Source organism: Rissa tridactyla, chromosome 1, assembly GCF_028500815.1.
Source record: "Rissa tridactyla isolate bRisTri1 chromosome 1, bRisTri1.patW.cur.20221130, whole genome shotgun sequence".
In the NCBI taxonomy this organism is placed as follows: domain Eukaryota; kingdom Metazoa; phylum Chordata; class Aves; order Charadriiformes; family Laridae; genus Rissa; species Rissa tridactyla.
Window position 1 is genome coordinate 217546171 of NC_071466.1, and position 18072 is coordinate 217564242.

The window sequence follows — 18072 nt, forward strand, 5'->3', positions numbered from 1 at the left end:
TAGGGATGAGGCTGACGAGGCGAGGGGAGCTGGCAGGGCTCCCACGCGGACCCCACAGCCATCTGTGGAAGAGACACAGTCAAGCACAGACGAAACCTTTCAGAGCGAATTTTAATCATGAAATAACACTCCAGCCCGTTTGCACCTGCCTAAATCTTACCGTCACGATGTGCTAGAAACCATTAAAACATCAGACAACCAGGTATAAATACAAATAGCCTCTTCATAGCACGCTGTACTCTTTCCAAACAGAGGTCAACGCTTTCTGAGCCCAGCGTCTTGGCGCCTAAACCCAGAGAAGCACCAGGGTATCCCACTTACAGGGCACACACCGAAGCACAAGCCCCATCTACGCTGTGGGGTGAAGAAATGAGTCGGTCTGGGGTTTTTTGCAGGACCCATGAGGTTTTTTTATCCTGGTGGCACGCAGGGAGGAGAGCCTGGAGTTAACTAACAGCACAGACAAACCTAAACGTGCCCCACGTAGAAGTAGTCAAGGTTTCCAGAGGTCCTCGGAAATCAGTAGGGTTTTTTTTTCCCCTCCCTTGTGCTTTGCTACCTTGCTATGGATTTAGGTTTTAAGTTTGAAAATAACAACCTCAGCCTTAAAAAACCCGATTTCAAAACAACCGGTGTGCCAGCTGCCCCCGGGCCAGGGAGCAGGACGTTCACCAACTCCGAGCTGCCCGAGGCTGGACCTCAAGCAAGCGCAAGTCAGCAGAGACCCCCCCCAACCCGGTTGACACCTATCTGCTCCCGCTCAAGCGTACGGGACAGGTCATCTTCTTGCAAGTCCCTGCAAGATCGCATCTTCCCCTGAAGAAAGGAGGGAAGTGATGAACGGGGTGTGTGAAGGCTCAGGTAAACACTCAAGGTTTTCAGCGTTTGGAGATGTTATTTTTTTTAAATCAAGAGGTAGAACAGAGACTTCATGCTCATGCTTGCCTTAAACGTGATGCAACCACCGCGTTACTCATCTTCAGGTGCCACCTTCCAGAGGACACCGAGGTCTTTGTTTGCTGCTCACTAAGGTTAGGGCAGCTCTTGGGGTTCAATCTCTTGTACAAAGTCCCCTGAAGATACTAAAAAATAAAAAAAAACCCCAAAAACTAACGCTGTTTGTGCTTGAAGTTTTCCCTTCTCCGCTGCTTCTCTACGCCGAGACTCGGAAAGTTGCAACCAATGGCGCAAATCCTTCCTTCACGCACGGAGGGGAAGGGTGGCTCCTCTCCGCCTCCTCCGGGCAAAGTAACGGCTGCCGGCGTTACAAGGAGTTAAGTCTTCAGCACCGGGAGGCTTTCTTCCAATGCATCGGCTTCAGTCACACCTTGTTTTTTCTGGACAAACTTCACATGGTTGGAGAAAAGCTGCTAGGATCAAGCTTCCCACTTGCAAGCCGATCTTAAGAAGCCCGGCCAGCAGCAACTGGGAGCGCCCAGGACCAACGCTGACTGTCCAGAAGATGATTTTCATGGATGAAAGCAAAGCCCTGTTCTCACCTGGGCTTCTCCGAAGCAGTGGGGTTATTCCAGATGGCTCCCCATGCTGCTGGATCCGTAGCAAAGCTGGTGGCGCAGGAAGGAGAAACCCACAAGAGAGGGGAGGTGGCCTGAAACGCTCAACTGGGTTTGCAGACCGGGGAGCCCAAGGAAGGGGACGGGTGAAAGCAGGACTGGCCTGGTGGGTTTGGGTTTGTTTGCGTTGGATTCACGCCCTGATTTGACATTTGGATTAGAGGGTGAAGGAAGTCAAATAATAGCCAGAACCTGACATAAAAATAAAGCAGAGGGTGTAACCCAAGCAGAGTCAGCCGAGGAGTTTCACTTAATAACACCCGTGATTCAGCCAGCCTCTTTCATTCCCAACAATCCCCAGACTCTTTACAAACCCATGGGTCCTTCGCTTGCCACCGAAACAGCAAAAGCAGCCAGTTCCCATAAACTAAGCGTGACTTGGGTGCTTGGGATCTCCACGTTTTTTTAACCCATAACTGAGAGAAGTCAACCCTACGTGGCCAGAGGCTGCACCCAGGCGAGATGCATAAAACTTCCAGAAGATAAGGTCCTCTTCAGACCTTTCTTATACACATAAGAAATAAAACAACCAGTGCGAAAATAACCGGAGGAGGAATCTCTTGGGGGCAGCCACAACTGCCTTTCCCAACCCACACCTGCGACGTGATGGTGCAACGAGAGACGGGTACGGCTTCGTGGGATACAGGAGAGCACACCCACAGCCTCTGGGATGTCTTGAGGGCCATCCCAAATCGTCCACTCCCGCGGCTCACATCATGCAGGGCGGCGCGGAGCGATGGGTTGGCAGAAGCGGAGCGCTGGGGATGGCTCTCCGATGCCCTGCCGCGGCCTCTCGTATTAGTAAGTGGAGGTTCTCTCAGCGATTCACGGGCCAGGAGAGACCCTCATCCAAATCTGACACCCAGCGTAACCCCCTGCCACCCTGTTAGGGCAAGGTTAATCCCCAAAGCTTCTAATTTTCATCTTAATTTGAGACGGCCGCAGTGATTCCTAAACTCTCCAGACCATAGCTGTGGCAAGGATGACGCCGCTACTCATGCAGTAACTGCTAACTGCCGCAAAAAGTGCAGTCTGAGATATTAAGGGAAGCCAAAACATCGCATCGGTTTAATTTGGCGTCTGCTTGGCCTTTCCTCTGAGCTGTAAAACCTGATAGCTCAGAAGGGGCTTCGCAACCAGCTGAGACATCCCTGCGGGATGAAGAGAAGGGAGGGCTCGACGGGTTGGATAAAAGACTAAAAAGAGTCTCCATCTCAATTTTCACTCGTAGGTTGGAAACCCAGAAACGCGCAAGTGAACACCCATCTGGACATCAACAGCCGTGGCGTGACCCGGCCACCCGCAGCACACCAGGGAACGACTCAGGTGGCGTTTTCTACCTCGTTGGGTCTCCAAGGACTTTCCTGGAACACCTTTCCCTCCAGATACAGCTGTAACATGTGGATGTCTTAAGGATACCGCTACCGAACGGCTCTGGCTATCGCCGCCAAATAGGAGATGCTCAGCTCTCTCGCGTTGATCAGCAAGACCTCTTAAAAGAGACAGATTGAAAAAAAAAAATAACCACACTTTAGGACCTACCAGGGAGGTGACTTGAAAGAGAGGGAAAAAATAAAGATGATGTAAACAGGAACTTGTAAATTTATTCTCGGCTGTTCGAGGAGTCTTTTGTTTTCACATTGGAAACTTGGGACTTTACCATTTCGTTATTTCACCAGCTGAGGCAGTGTTAAAAAAGCAAGCTAACAATTTGAACCCAGAGGGAAGGTTTTCACCCCAAATTACCAAAAGGTGCAGTTTCCTAATACGTATTTATCTCTAAGGACATGCACGCTGGGCAGAGGAAGCTTTTCTACAGAGACACAATACAAAACCTTTATCCTATCAATCACAGGGAGGAATCCCGCAATAAACATCTCCGGGGCTTCCCTGAGCTCCTTGGCAATTTCACATTTCTGATCGTTTAAACACAAAAAAAAAAAAAAAAAAAAAAAAAAAAATCAGAATAATAAACAGACAATCCCCCAAAGAGCAGGATCTCAAAAATGTTTCTGTCCTGTTTTATAGGATACACGGCACAGGAAAAAAAAAAACAAAAACACCAAAAAACAACAAAGGGTGGGGGAACAAACCTAACGAAAAATTAAAAAACAAAGCGATTTGCTGGTTTATGGCTGGAATGCCATTAAAGTGCATTCAGTTCCACCTCAGCTCTTTGACCCTGTGCTTTTTCCCCCTCCCAAGGCTGAGCCCCATGGTGCTGGCTGGGGCGGGGGGGGACACAGGACATGGGACCTTGCAGGCAGCAGGCAAGCGACCGTTTGCCCTCAAGCGTTAGTTCACAGCCTGAAGGATGCTGAGAGCCCCGAGTTAGCTCCATGCCACGTCCGACAGCGGATTTTGTAACATTTGCTGCCATTCCGAGGAGGAATTTGCTCCCCTCACAGCGCTAAGACCTGCCGTGGGGGCATCGGGGAGCTCTTAGTACCGCGTATCCTGTAGGTTACTGCCTGCAGACGACACGTCATGTCTCATCTGGAAGGCAGACGACAATTTTGGCTCCGCTCATCCAAATGTCACCCCGAAGGTTTAAATCACGGAAGGACAAAGCCGCAGTCGCGCCTGCTGAAGCTGATTTGAGCACGACGCTCAGGAGCGCGCGGGCTCGGGGCTGGCTCCCGCTGCCAACCTCTGGAGATGGATCCAGCATCGAGAGAGGAATCAAAAGGGGGAAACAAAAAAATCTCAAAACCCAAGGCAGAGCCCAGCCCTCCTATTGCCTTTCGCGGGCGATTACACGCCGCAGGGATCTGGCGCATCACTACACCGGGGAAATGCCCTCGCCGTGCTTCAGGCACCGGCGGGCAGCAGCTCTGCCACTTATTGCACATAAAACCACCAGAGTGGCCACGGCGGCTCAGAGCAAGTGGAAAAATATCCTTTGGGACCAGCCATCTGGAGGGAAGCAGCCTTGGACGTGCAGAGAGACCTGCTTCCTGCGTGGGCTTGGAAATCAGACACGGTGATACCCTAGAGGAACGCTACGGTAAGAGCTGGCTCCCCTTCAGCGAGGAAGGAGCGCGGGCAAAGTCAACCCTGATCTGGCAGCAGTTTGTCCTCACCGCTGGTGTCGAGCCAAGGAGCGCTGATGCTCACGGAAAGTCAGGAACCGGTTGCGGCGCCTCTAATTAGTCCTGAGCTTGCCGGGGACTTCCTTTGCCGCCAGCTAGAACGCGCAGGTCTCCCAAGCCTTGTCCCTTGGCATTAGGCAGCCATCACTGGAGTTATTAACACAGAGGTGGGATCCAGCACCCTCCCTGCAGGGGCACGGACGTCCATAGCCGAGGGTATCGCCTCTAAATCCCTTTGCAGTCAGCGGAGACAGGCGCTCCCGAGGCACACCGTACCGTCCCAGCACGGGCATCTAAAACAGGACAGATGAATCACGCGCCGGAATTATCTCTTTCTCTTCACTGACTGCAAAGGGAGGCGGGAGAGATCACACGCAGAGATGCCTTTAGGCCCGAGACAGGTAAAATTAGGCGAGATTAATCCTGCTCAAAGAGCGAGCGCCCCAGCCTCGAACGCGGTGACAGTCTAACAGATCCCCCCAGCCGAGGTTACAACTTCAAGCCAGTGCTACACGTTGCCTGAGCCTGTCTTTGCCCGTGGAGAAGAGGAAGCGCTGCTTCATAAATACTATTTACACCGGTTTGCTTAAATTACAATTAGTTTCTTGGGGGGAGGTAGAAGAGAAAGAGACATATACTTCATACTGTGGGAGCTAAAGATATCATCCTTTCCGGTCACCTTCGCCCCCGTCAGTTGTAGGACAGGTACTGGATTAATCGCGGAGGAATATTTAGCTTGGCAATCTTCTCCAGCGCTCGCTGCCCGGCGGCTTTCCTCACCGTAACTCGGCAGAGCTGCGACAAACTCAGAGGCGTTTCTAAAACAAGAAAAGAGGACCCAAAGTTAGGGCTGCGGCTCGGCGGACGGCTGATCTTCCCGTAGAGCGGAGACCTCCCGGGAGGGTGACCCCCGCCATCGCCCCCACCGTGATCACAAGCCCGGCTCCGCTTACAAGCGCTCGACCTCCCGCAGCACCCAGGCCCAAGGAAGGCACTGCAGAGCCATGGGAGCGCTCTCTCCCGATGCAAATCCCACCAGAAATCCCAAGCACAGCTGCAGGGCGCTTCTCCCAGCTCCCTTCCTCGCCTGCATCCCCTGAAGCCCAAGGATGCCCACTGGGTCACCTGCTCTGAGGATGATGCTGTACTAAGCCTCGGCAACACTGTATATAGGAACAAAACCTACTTCCAACCCTTCTCTACCGCTCCGTTCCTCCACCTAAGGACTGCGTTAACCCTTCTCGCTCCGCCCTCTGCTGAGAGCTCCAAGAAAACTCCCCAAGCTCCTTCCAGCCAGCCTGCAGCCGCGACGCTGGGTGTCCATGCTCATGCGTAGACGTAGAGTGACAACCGGGCACGTTGCTCTGGAAGCAGTCATTCCTAAGAAGCTGCTATCCCTACCCCAAAGCCTCGGCAACCACCAGCCTCCAAGATCTGCATCTCTCCTGGACCTAGTCCCGAATTTAATGATACAAATCAAGAGGGAAAAAAAAAAAACCAAAACAAAACACTAAAGCTATCGCCAGACTGTTACAACAGTCTGTGTTGAAAAGCAAAAACACCTGCAGTTCTGCCAGCTGGGCTGAGGGCGCAGTAAACTCTGGTGAGATACAAGGAGTGTCTACGGGCACGTAGGATCCAATCTCTTCGGGCAGCTCAGCTGCAGCCAGACCAGCGCCATTCGCTGCCCTCTCGGAAAAGAGAGCAAGGAATAACTCAGAGGAGAGACTGCCCCAGGGAAAGAAGGCAGAGGGAGAAGGGGCTGTAAAATGCTCACCACACAAAGGATTGTGAAGCCAGAAAATACTTCAGTCGTCTATAACGAAGAAATTTTTCTTTCTATAGGGACGAATTTTTTTTATGGTGAGGGGGGTGAGCCCCTGGCCCAGGTTGCCCAGAGAAGCTGTGGCTGCCCCATCCCTGGAGGTGTCCAAGGCCAGGTTGGACGGGGCTTGGAGCAACCTGGGCTGGTGGGAGGTGTCCTGATTGAGTGAAAGGCAAGGTTGGACTAGATGATCTTCAAAGGTCCCTTCCAACCCAAACCATCCTATGACTCTGTGACTTTTAGGATCATCTAATGCAGTGGTGTTGAGCATGCTCAGAAGGGCCTGTGAATTACTCCTCTGAGGTCCACTCCTCTGAGGTCCACTAAGGGTAACCAAGACAAAGATTGAGTCAAAGCCGCCCTCAAACCTCAGTCAAGTGTCTCCTCCAAAATCAGGCAGCCAGCGCAGCTGAAGTTTAATGCGTTCCCTGCCCCAAATAAAATGAGTTTTCAACTGGGCGATTTCCTTGACCTGACTTAATGCATCAAAGCGTAAATGCTGATGCTGACACACAAGAGGGACCTGAATTCCATGAGGGCATGATTTGGACCATCTTACCACTGGCTTTCAACCACAATTAAGCAGAGCTAGCCTACGGCCAGCTGCCGTACATTTGCCACCGAGAGCTCTATACCTTCACAGGAAGATGATCAGGGATTTACAAAGTGGACCAAGAATGGAGATCTGGTGCAATGGAGCTGGCAGTCACTGAATTCCTGGGGCAGGGGATCATATCTCACTTACTTTCGTAGTACTCAAAGCATTTTGCTGTGGGACTGCTGCTCCAGGTGTAATCCGATGGTTTCTTTCCTCGGTTGTCCCTCGCGTAAATGTTTCCTCCAAACTCAATCAGCATCTCCACCAGATCTACGTTTTTCACTTTTGCCGCGTGGTGGAGGGCTGTCTCGTGAAGTTTAGCAGCATTCACATTTGCCCCTGAGGCCAGAAAGAAAAACAAACCCATTCACGAAAGCCTTACATGACCCAAACGTAAGGAGTGGAGAAAAAAGCTGCTGTTAAAACACACACGAGCAGCTGGAACACGATCCAAACAAAACAGCACAAACAGGAAACCAAACTGCTGAACAAGTTCTCAGTGCTGGCAACGCAAGAGTTTTCTTGCTGTGAGGACGGGCTGAGAGAGCTGGGGGGGTTCAGCCTGGAGAAGAGAAGGCGCCGGGGAGACCTTCCAGCCCCTTCCAGTCCCTCAAGGGGCTCCAGGAAAGCTGGGGAGGGACTCTGGCTCAGGGAGGGGAGCCATGGGATGAGGGGGAAGGGTTTTACACTGAAAGAGGGGAGATTGGGATGAGATATTGGGAAGAAATCCTTTGCTGTGAGGGGGGTGAGCCCCTGGCCCAGGTTGCCCAGAGAAGCTGTGGCTGCCCCATCCCTGGAGGGGTTCAAGGCCAGGTTGGACGGGGCTTGGAGCAACCTGGGCTGGTGGGAGGTGTCCCTGCCCAGGGCAGGGGGTTGGAACTAGATGGTCTTTAAGGTCCTTTCCAACTAAAACCATTCTATGACTCTATGATTCTCTGGGTTTACGTTTTTCTTGCAGGGAAAGGATTTTAGCCCACGTTACTGGGTAAACAGGCTGCTGAGCGTGAAGTTCAGAATTGCTTCCTGAACCTGTGCTGTCCAAAGCCAGCAAAAAGCCATTCCCGGTCATCTCAATGGAGCGCTCCCACTCAAACAGTGACATCTTTGTCAACTGTTTTGACCGAAATACGCCAGACCCACAGGGTGCTGCAGCTCACCATGAGCCAGTACTGCAGGATCAAGTCTTAGTTACAGATATTTTTGCCAAGAAAGTTCGGCTTTTATAAGCTGACAGCCAAAAGTCCTTCCAATCCCCCCACAACTGCTTGCATTTTATCAAGTGACCTGTTCAGCAGAGGTGAGATGAACCTCACTGAATTCCAACAACGGGCTTTTAGATACGTGTAGCCCCCACTGAACTGCCCTTACAATTACCAGGGAGAAACAGGCATTTTTGGGCAATCAATTAATGGGGGCCCAAGACAGGGAAGGGGAGCCACTGGAAAGAAACTAGCTTAGACGTGTCGTTTTCAGACAACTAATGTTCAATGAAGCAAATCCCCACCCCTCCCGCTAAGCACAGGCAAAGCCAAGAAGTCTAAATCCAAATTCCCCCAAAGTCAGCAGCAAGAAAACTGGGATGTGAAACCTGGAGCACAGAACGTGGACTTTGAACATCCAGCGAACTCATCTGGGCGTAACACCAACCAGATCTCCCTGAGGTATAAAGGGACTTCATCTCTGGTTTTCTGCACAACATCAAACCCGAACGTCTCTCCCTAACACCCACCCCAAACCATGCGACGGTGCTACCAAAGCTGAACGCACGCGCACCAGTCGGTACCACTTTTGGAAAGAAGTTGCAACTTGGCTCTAGGGGGCTGGAGAGTTCTGAATTTATTAAAATAAGAGGATGGGAACGTCACAAACTGGATATTGACAGGCATAGGCCGAAAAAATGCTTATGCGTTAAGCTTTGCTCACGAGAAGATAAAACCTTTCACCTTTGTCATCTATATTCAGGCTGAGAGAGTTGGGGGGGGGTTCAGTCTGGAGAAGGGAAGGCTTCAGGCAGACCTTACTGGAGCCTTGCAGTATGTAAAGGGGGCCTACAGGAAAGATGGGCGCAAATTTTAGCAGGGCCTGTAGCGATAGGCTTTAAACTAAAAGAGGGGAGATTTAGATGAGATATTAGGAAGAAATATTTTACGCTGAGGGTGGTGAGGCACTGGCCCAGGTTGCCCAGAGGGGTGGTAGATGCCCCATCCCTGGAAACATTCCAGGTCAGGTTGGACGGGGCTCTGAGCAACCTGGTCTAGTTGAAGATGTCCCTGCTCATGGCAGGGGAGGTTGGACTAGATGACCTTTAAAGTTCCCTTCCAACCCAAACCGTTCCATGATTCTATGACTATGCTGCGAATGAATAAGCTCTTCGATGGGATCACCGCTGTGGAGCACCGAGGGAAACGCTGCGTGCAGACACCGCCGTCCCCTGCCCGCCCAGCAGCAAACCCCGCGGCTGCCATACCTGCCTTGAGCAGCAACTTTGCACAGTCCAGATGCTCCCTGGCACAGGCCACGTGGAGGGGCGTCCCGAAATGGCAGTCGTGAGCCTCCAAGTTGGCACCGACGTCGATGAGGAGCTGCACGCACTCCGAGCTACCTTTAGAAAGGGAAGATGCGAGTCAAAAGAAAGAATCCAGCTCAAACGGGAGCAGACGGCCTGCTGAGATCCGCTTGAGGCACAAACAGCCCCTTTAGTATTCGGGGTGCTGGCTGCAAAATAGAAACGCTTGTGAGTCAACGCAACGCACTGCGGGACCGAAACCGAGACCAGGACACGAGAAATAGAGTCACATCTCCACGGCGCTGAGCTAGAGCTAACAGGTCTCGCAGGGAGTCAGGTCAAACAAACCCGAATTCAAGGGTTTGCACTCAATCGCCCGCTGTTCGTGGAGCTGCTTGCGTTGCTGATCCTCCCCTGGGTGCATCAGATCACCTTCAAGACCATTCCACCTCTCCTTTCTCCAATGCCGACAACACAAGGTAACAGGAAGCGGGCAGTCATCATCATCCAGCCTTAGGAAAAAAGGCTTAACGAGGAAAAGCTAAGCAAGAGCTCGCAGCTACGGATTTAAGTAACCACCTGTTTGTCAAAACTGCTGTCTGCCATCGCCTTCGTCGTCGAAGGGAAACTGTCCAGGACAGCATATCATAAAAACAGTGAAGGGGAGGAGAGAGGAGGTATTACACCTTACAAAGAGGAAACTGAGGCACAAAATGATTAAGAAGTTCGGTCACAATCATCTAACGGGCACATTGCCGCTCTCACATTCAGGCTTTCCCAGTGTTGCATCCCTGCAAGTGGAAGCTCAAGGGAGGAATTACATGTAAAACCCTTTTGCTGCTGTCACTTGCTCCTGCTCCGTAACCCAGATCCAAATGTCCAGAAGAGGCTTGAGTAGAGGACGGGGGGAGCAGAAAGGGGCTGGCACACACCAGCTGGGATATTATTTTGGCCCCTGAAGTTTTCTTTTATCCCCTCGACAGACCCTCCAGCTGGAAAAGGCCGTGAGAGGGACAAGGAGCAGAGCAGGCAGCAACGTTGCCCAACAGTCCCCGGCACTTTCTTCCCTCCTGACAGCCTCCTCCAGCAGCTTTGAACAACCAGGAGGGGTCTGCGACAGGACGACCTGGTTAAAACGGTCTCGTGCCTTAATTAGAGCAATTTAGAATCACAGAATCATAGGGCTGGAAGGGACCTCTGGAGATCACCTAGTCCAACCCCCTGCCGGAGCAGGGTCACCCAGAGCAGGTGGCACAGGAACGCGTCCAGGCGGGGTTGGAATGTCTCCAGAGACGGAGACTCCACCACCTCTCTGGGCAGCCTGTGCCAGGGCTCTGCCACCCTCACAGCAAAGAAGTTCCTCCTCATGTTGGGATGGAACTTCCTATGCTCAAGTTTGTGCCCGTTCCCTCTTGTCCTGTCCCCGGGCACCACTGACAAGAGCCTGGCCCCATCCTCCTGACACCCACCCTTTAAGGATTTACAAGTGTTGATAAGATCCCCCCTCAGTCGTCTTTTTTCCAGACTGAAGAGACCCAAATCCCTCAGCCTTTCTTCATAAGAGAGGTGTTCCAGTCCCCTCATCATCTTGGTGGCCCTTTGCTGTCCCCTCTCCAGCAGTTCCCTGTCCCTCTTGAACCGGGGAGCCCAGAACTGGACACAGCACTCCAGGTGTGGCCTCCCCAGGGCAGAGCAGAGGGGGAGGATGACCTCCCTCCACCTGCTGGCCACACTCTTCTTGATGCCCCCCAGGATGCCATTGGCCTTCTTGGCCACGAGGCCACATGGCTGGCTCATGGTCATCCTGTTGTCCCCCAGGACTCCCAGGGCTCTTTCCACAATTTGTTCCATCTCAACTTGGATCAGAGGGAAAAAACGCAAACACCCCCCTGCTCGCAAGAGCGCAGCCACTGGTTCGGCTCAAGGTTTTCTAACAGAGCATCAAGAAGCTGGCAGTTTATCTGCCAAACATCTTATCCCACGTCTTTCACCTGGGATAAAAGCAGCCAACACAAGGGACGGCTTTATTCACCCGATAACACAGCACTTTGCGTTCTGCGATCAACAGGAGGTGTGCCCACGTAAAGATGAAATATTCGCAAGCTGTAACGGTCTGATGAGCAACGACAGCTTATGGTCGATTTAAGACACTTGGCAGCTGCTTTTATTGTTGGTTTGTTGGGTTTTTTTCCCAATCTACACATAACCGTGCAAAGATAAGACCGTGCGGGCTTACCATTCATGCAGGCTTCGTGGAGAGGGGAGGCGGTGTAAAGGGGGGGGTTCACCTTGGCGCCGTGCGACAGCAGCACTTTCACGCACTCGATGCTGCCCGAGGCGCAGGCGTCGCAGAGCGGAGTGCTGCCATCGATATTCCTGGCATCCACCTTCAGGGCAGAAAAATAAAACGTTAGGCACCCGCAGGCAAGACCCCCTTGCCGACATTTTTACTTGTTTTAACCCTAGAAGTATTCTGGGAAAGAAATATTCAGGAAAGAGTTGGTTGCGACTACCAGCAACCTGGCTTGCGCTGTCGCCGTCACTCTCAGGGCACAGATGTACATTGAAGTCACAAGAGGAAACAGCCTCAAGTTGCGCCAGGGGAGGTTTAGACTGGATATTCGGAAAAATTTTTACACTGAAAGGGTGATTAAGCCTTGGAACAGGCTGCCCAGGGAAGTGGTTGAGGCACCGTCCCTGGAGGGATTTAAAAGACGAGTAGATGTGGCGCTTAGAGATATGGTTTAGTGGTGGTTTTTGTCAGTGTTGGGTTGATGGTTGGACTCAATGATCCGAACCAGGCTCCCCGGTTCAAGGACAGGGAACTGCTGGAGAGGGGACAGCAAAGGGCTACCAAGATGCTGAGGGGACTGGAACACCTCTCTGATGAAGAAAGGCTGAAGGATTTGGGTCTCTTCAGTCTGGAAAAAAGACGACTGAGGGGGGATATAATCAACACTTATAAATCCTTAAAGGGTGGGTGTCAGGAGGATGGGGCCAGGCTCTTTTCAGTGCTGCCCGGGGACAGGACAAGGGGTAATGGGCACAAACTTGAGCATAGGGAGTTCCACCTAAACATGAGGAGGAACTTCTTTGCTGTGAGGGTGGCAGAGCCCTGGCACAGGCTGCCCAGAGAGGTGGTGGAGTCTCCGTCTCTGGAGACATTCCAAACCCCCCTGGACGCGTTCCTGTGCCACCTGCTGTGGGTGACCCTGCTCCGGCAGGGGGTTGGACGGGATGATCTCCAGAGGTCCCTTCCAACCCCTACCATTCTGTGATTCTGTGAAACGAAAGGTCTCTTCTAACCAAGGCGATTCTATGATTCTAAGTGTAGGCTGTTATTTCCATGTTATATTTTTCTACTGCTTTCCTGCTGGAGTTCACAAGCGTTGCGGCCACGTAACACAACGGAACTCCTCTCTGCCTTAGCGCAAAGCCCAGTTTCATCAGGGGACTCAGCCAAGCTGGCCGCCTTTGCACTGAGAAGGACCACGGAGCGCACGTGTGCTCCGCTCCACCAGCTTTGCTCTGCCGACGGCTGTCTTCAGCCTTGAGAAGTCACAAGCCCTTGAAGACAGTTGGCGCTAGCTATATCCAAAGACTGATTTTTGTTTCCATAATAAAATTAAATAAATACAAGAAGAAAAAAAATGAATAAATATAAATCCCCGCTGGAAGCTACATGTCCTCTGCTCCCCTCCTGGCTCCTTGACTCAACCCAGCTAGCTTTAGATATTTGAGTCATCGAAATTAGATTTCTAGTCCCCTCCGGGCTCTGTTGATCGTCAGTGAGGAAAGAGGGGGAGAGACAGAGAGAAAAAACACTTCCAGGCAGCTTTTTAAGTCCTCATCAAGCTCAAACACCCTCTGAAGAGGCCTGCCATCCTCTGCTGACTGTCAAGAAAGCCCAGGGTGGTGAAGAAGAGCCTAGAGCTAGATGGGGAGAATCCAGATCCCAGAAATAACTCCAGACATCAAGATGATGTGCCCAGCTGGATCAGTCCCGGAAACATACCTGGGCCCCCGCAGCCAGCAGGAGCTTGACACACTGCGTTTGCCCTCGCAGGCTCGCCTCGTGCAAGGGGGTGATGGAGTCGTAGGTGACGGCGTTGACGCAGGCGCCGCTCTCTATCAGCTGCTGCAGCTGCAGGATTTCTCCCCGCCTGGCTGCTTCGTGAACCGGCGTTCGATCGGCCCAGAAGCCTAGAGAGGAAAGAATAAATAAATAAGTAAATTAATAAAATCACGCGCGCGGAGCAAATGAGTCTCTCCGTGCTGGAGAAAAGCAGTCGGGGAACACGGGCTGGCAGCTAGAAGAGACAACTGGGAATAAGAAGCTCATTCCTCACCGTGCCCCCGACTCAGCACGGGATTTTAAACTGGGTGCTTTGTGTTTGTGGGTTCCCCGTTGACCGCTGCCCTGGCAGGGACTGTTCATAATGGTCCCTTACAGTTTCTGAAACGCTTTGCTGTACTTGCTCAAAACTTTACCCAAGTACAAACCCCAGCAGCATTCACAGAATCACAGAATGGTCGGGTTGGAAGGGACCTCTGGAGATCATCCAGTCCAACCCCCTGCCAGAGCAGGGTCACCCAGAACAGGTGGCACAGGAACGCGTCCAGGCGGGTTTGGAATGTCTCCAGAGACAGAGACTCCACCACCTCTCTGGGCAGCCTGTGCCAGGGCTCTGCCACCCTCACAGCAAAGAAGTTCCTCCTCATGTTTAGGTGGAACTTCCTATGTTTGAGTTTGTGCCCGTTCCCTCTTGTCCTGTCCCCGGGCACCACTGACAAGAGCCTGGCCCCATCCTCCTGACACCCACCCTTTAAGGATTTATAAGTGTTGATTATATCCCCCCTCAGTCGTCTTTTTTCCAGGCTGAAGAGACCCAAATCCCTCAGCCTTTCTTCATAAGAGAGGTGTTCCAGTCCCCTCAGCATCTTGGTGGCCCTTTGCTGTCCCCTCTCCAGCAGTTCCCTGTCCTTCTTGAACCGGGGAGCCCAGAACTGGACACAGCACTCCAGGTGTGGCCTCCCCAGGGCAGAGCAGAGGGGGAGGATGACCTCCCTCCACCTGCTGGCCACACTCTTCTTGATGCACCCCAGGATGCCATTGGCCTTCTTGGCCACAAGGACCAAGGAGGCAGGTCCAGAGGTTGTTAGGTCCAGATTCATCCCAGCGAGCTCTTAACCACTTAACGTTAGGAGGACTGTCCCTCCTGGCTGCACCTAAAAATCACTGGAAATGGGATGCCTCCAGAAAGCAACTCAGGCCACCTAAAAACTGTCCTCCCAAAAGGTCATCGGACCTTTGAAAACTAAGTTTCTGGCTTCGACGCCTTCGCTCAGCATCTACGCTCACAGGGGGCAAGTCTGGGCTTAGCTTCCCAGCACCAACAGCCATATCCTCTCCTTTCAGGTGCGTTTTGCTTTCAAGGAAGCAACGAGTTTCAAGAACAGCCCCACGCCTTTTCACGCAACCTTCCGCAAGAAAAACGCATCTTCTCTGTTTAAAAACAGGGGCCTCGGCACCCTGCGAAAGCAGGGTTTACAGGAGCAGTATCTGCCTGCAAACAGATCAATACTAAAAACCATCAGCAAAACAGATGTCGCAGCCATAGTTCCTCTCCTTTGAATACACTTCCGTAAGACCCTCATTCCAAGGCAGGCACCCATGTCTGTGGAGTGGGAGAAAAAGGATTATTTGCCTTATTTTTTAAAAAATAAATGCCTTGTCATGTATTTCAGTTGGACTGACCAGCCTTCTCTCCATCCCTGAACGCGGCATTTTATTTACCAGCGCAAAGCAGTAAACACCAACACAAGCCAGTGGTTATAAAAGATGGAGCTGACCCGAAGAACACCACAATGCCGAGGTGGACGGTGGACGGAAATCACCCCCTGAAAAGGAATCACGAGTACCGGCATTTTCACAGCACAGGGTACGTTCAGGCTCTTTTATCTGCTTGTTAGATCTTCATTCCCTTTGCCAATATTCCCAGGGAGGATGTTATTCCTTTACTGGAGCTTCTCACAGTATATGTCAGGAGAAGCAAGAAGTTCAAATGAGGATGGAGCCCTCGAACTGCCAGCCACCGAGCAGCATCACTTTGCCACCAACGGGACTGGGAAGAAGAACAAGCCCCAGCAGCATCTCATTAAAGGCCCATCACACATTCTAAAAAAAAAACAAACCCCAAACCTGCAAAGTTGCAGGCTCCTCAAATTTGTTCTCCACAACTCCTTACGTGGCTCACGTGAGAGAGAACATCGTCGGTCCCAGTGGATGGGGCTCCCACATCCACCTCAAGCCAGCGGCACCCGCCGTTACGGAGCAGGAGGGTAACCACAAGGCGGGGGCCAGACTTTTGAAATCTGCACGTTCAAGACTTAGGGCTCCGCTTCGCCAACACAGGAACGCGGCTGGTTCCCGATGCCACCAGAGAGCATCCCTACTGGGGGAACCAGCCGCCCAGCACAGCCCTGCATCGCCTACGGCCTTTGCTGCGGTCCCTCGGCAGGGCAGGCTGCCCGTCCCAGCCCACCGCTCCAGCTGCTGCGTCCCCCGTCCCAGGGACAGGATTTCTCAGCAGCTGCGCAAGCAGCTCTGTCACCTCCGGCCCCGCTGGCAGCCGCTGGTGGGAGGCAGGGTTTGGGCCCTCCAGGGTGTTGCATGGCTCCCACCTGCCATCTCCCTCCGAGGAGGGAGCCATCCCCTCTCCTCCAGCTCCCCAACGTCTCTTCGGATCCCACCCGCACGTTAGTTCGTGGAGGGACAATGATAATTCCCCATGCCCAGAAGCAGGGGCTCTCCCAAGAGCATCCTCACCTTCCTCTTATCCCTTTCCTCGGGAGAGGCCACTCGCCCCCAGAAACACCCTGCCCACCCCCAAAACCACCCTGCCCATTCCCAAAACCATCCTGTCCGCCTCTAAACCATCCTGCCCACCTCTAAACCAACCGACCTGTACCCAAACCACGCTGCCCACCCCCAAAACCACGCTGCCCACCTCTAAACCACCATGCCTGCCCCTAAAACCATGCCGCCTGCCCCAAAGCCACCCTGACCATCCCCCAAACCAACCTGCCCACCTCTAAACCACCCTGCCCATCCCCAAAACCATCTTGCCCACCCAAAAGCCATTCTGCCCATCCCCAAACCATCCTGTGCACCCCAAAGCCACCTGCCCACCCCCAAACCGTGCTGCCCACCCTAAAGCACCCTGCCCACCCCCAAAACCATCGTGCCCACCTCTAAACCACCCTGCCTGCCCCTAAACCATCCTGCTCGCCAAAAAGCCATTCTGCCCATCCCCAAAACCATCCTGCCCATCACCAAAACCATCCTGCCCAGCAAAAAGCCATTCTGCCCATCCCCAAAACATCCTGCCCGCCCCCAAAACCATGCTGCCCACCCCGAAGTCACCCTGCCCATCCCCAAACCCACCCTGCCCGCCTCTAAACCACCCTGCCCGTCCCCAAAACCATCCTGCCCATCCCCAAACCCACCCTGCCCATCGCCAAAACCATCCTGCCCGCCCCAAACCCACCCTGCCCGCCCCTAAACCATCCTGCCCACCAAAAAGCCATTCTGCCCACCCCCAAAACACCCTGCCCGCCCTCAAAACCATGCTGCCCGCCCCGAAGTCACCCTGCCCGCCCCCAAAACACGACGGCCCCCCCGGCCCTCGTCCCCTCCCGCAGCAGACCCGCCCCGCCCCGCCCTGCCCCTCCCCGCACCGGCGCCCCGCCGCCCCCCACGCACTGATCTCGCCCCGCAGGGAGCCGCTGCTGGCGGCGCTCGCCATGGCCCGGGCCCGCCGGCTCCGGCAGCGCTGGAGCGGCCGCCGGCTCCGGTCTCCGCCGCTCCGCCCCGCCTCCGGGCTACCGGCCCCGGCCGCGGCGGCCGCCGGGAGTTGTAGTGCCCGGGCGGGGCCGGGGAGGCACTGGGGAGGGACGGGGGAGTATTGGGGGCACTGGTGCGGGGGAGAAGGGGTACTGGGGGCACTGGTGTGGATGGGGAGGGGGTACTGGGGGCACTGGTGTGTGTAGGGAGGGGGTACTGGGGGCACTGGTGTGGGGGAGAAGGGGGTACTGGGGGCACTGGTGTGTGTAGGGAGGGGGTACTGGGGGCACTGGTGTGAGGGAGAAGGGGGTACTGGGGGCACTGGTGTGGATAGGGAGGGGGCACTGGTGGTATTGGGGTGGGAGGGAGGGAGTACTGGGGGCACTGGTGTGGATAGGGAGGGGGTACTGGGGGCACTGGTGTGCATATGGAGGGAGTACAGGGGGTACTGGGGTGGAAGCGAGGGGGTACTGGTGTGTATAGAGAGCGGGTACTGGGGGCACTGGTGTGTGTAGAGAGGGAGTACTGGGGGCACTGGTGCGGGGGAGAAGGGGTACTGGAGGCACTGGTGTGGATATGGAGGGGGCACTGGGGTGGAAGGAAGGGGACACTGGTATGGATAGGGAGTGGG

The 18072-nt window shown here is 53.7% G+C and overlaps 1 protein-coding gene across 2 annotated transcripts; it reads right to left on the reverse strand.

The window, feature by feature from the left end:
- ASB13 (ankyrin repeat and SOCS box containing 13) lies at positions 1-17471 on the reverse strand. 2 transcript variants are annotated; one of them, XR_008464668.1, is made up of 7 exons: positions 17361-17471; positions 13611-13798; positions 11832-11982; positions 9557-9691; positions 7237-7428; positions 5305-5484; positions 1-4959 (listed from the first exon to the last, which is right to left on the reverse strand). XR_008464668.1 is itself a non-coding variant. In XM_054189817.1 (6 exons), the coding sequence occupies exons 1-6, from the start codon at positions 17401-17403 to the stop codon at positions 5357-5359; spliced, it is 837 nt and encodes a 278-aa protein (XP_054045792.1). In that variant the 5' UTR covers positions 17404-17471; the 3' UTR covers positions 5248-5356. The 2 variants fall into 2 exon arrangements, 1 of the variants encoding a protein (XP_054045792.1); XM_054189817.1 differs by lacking the exon at positions 1-4959 and having other exon boundaries at positions 5248-5484.
- Between the last annotated feature and the right edge of the window lie 601 nt (positions 17472-18072).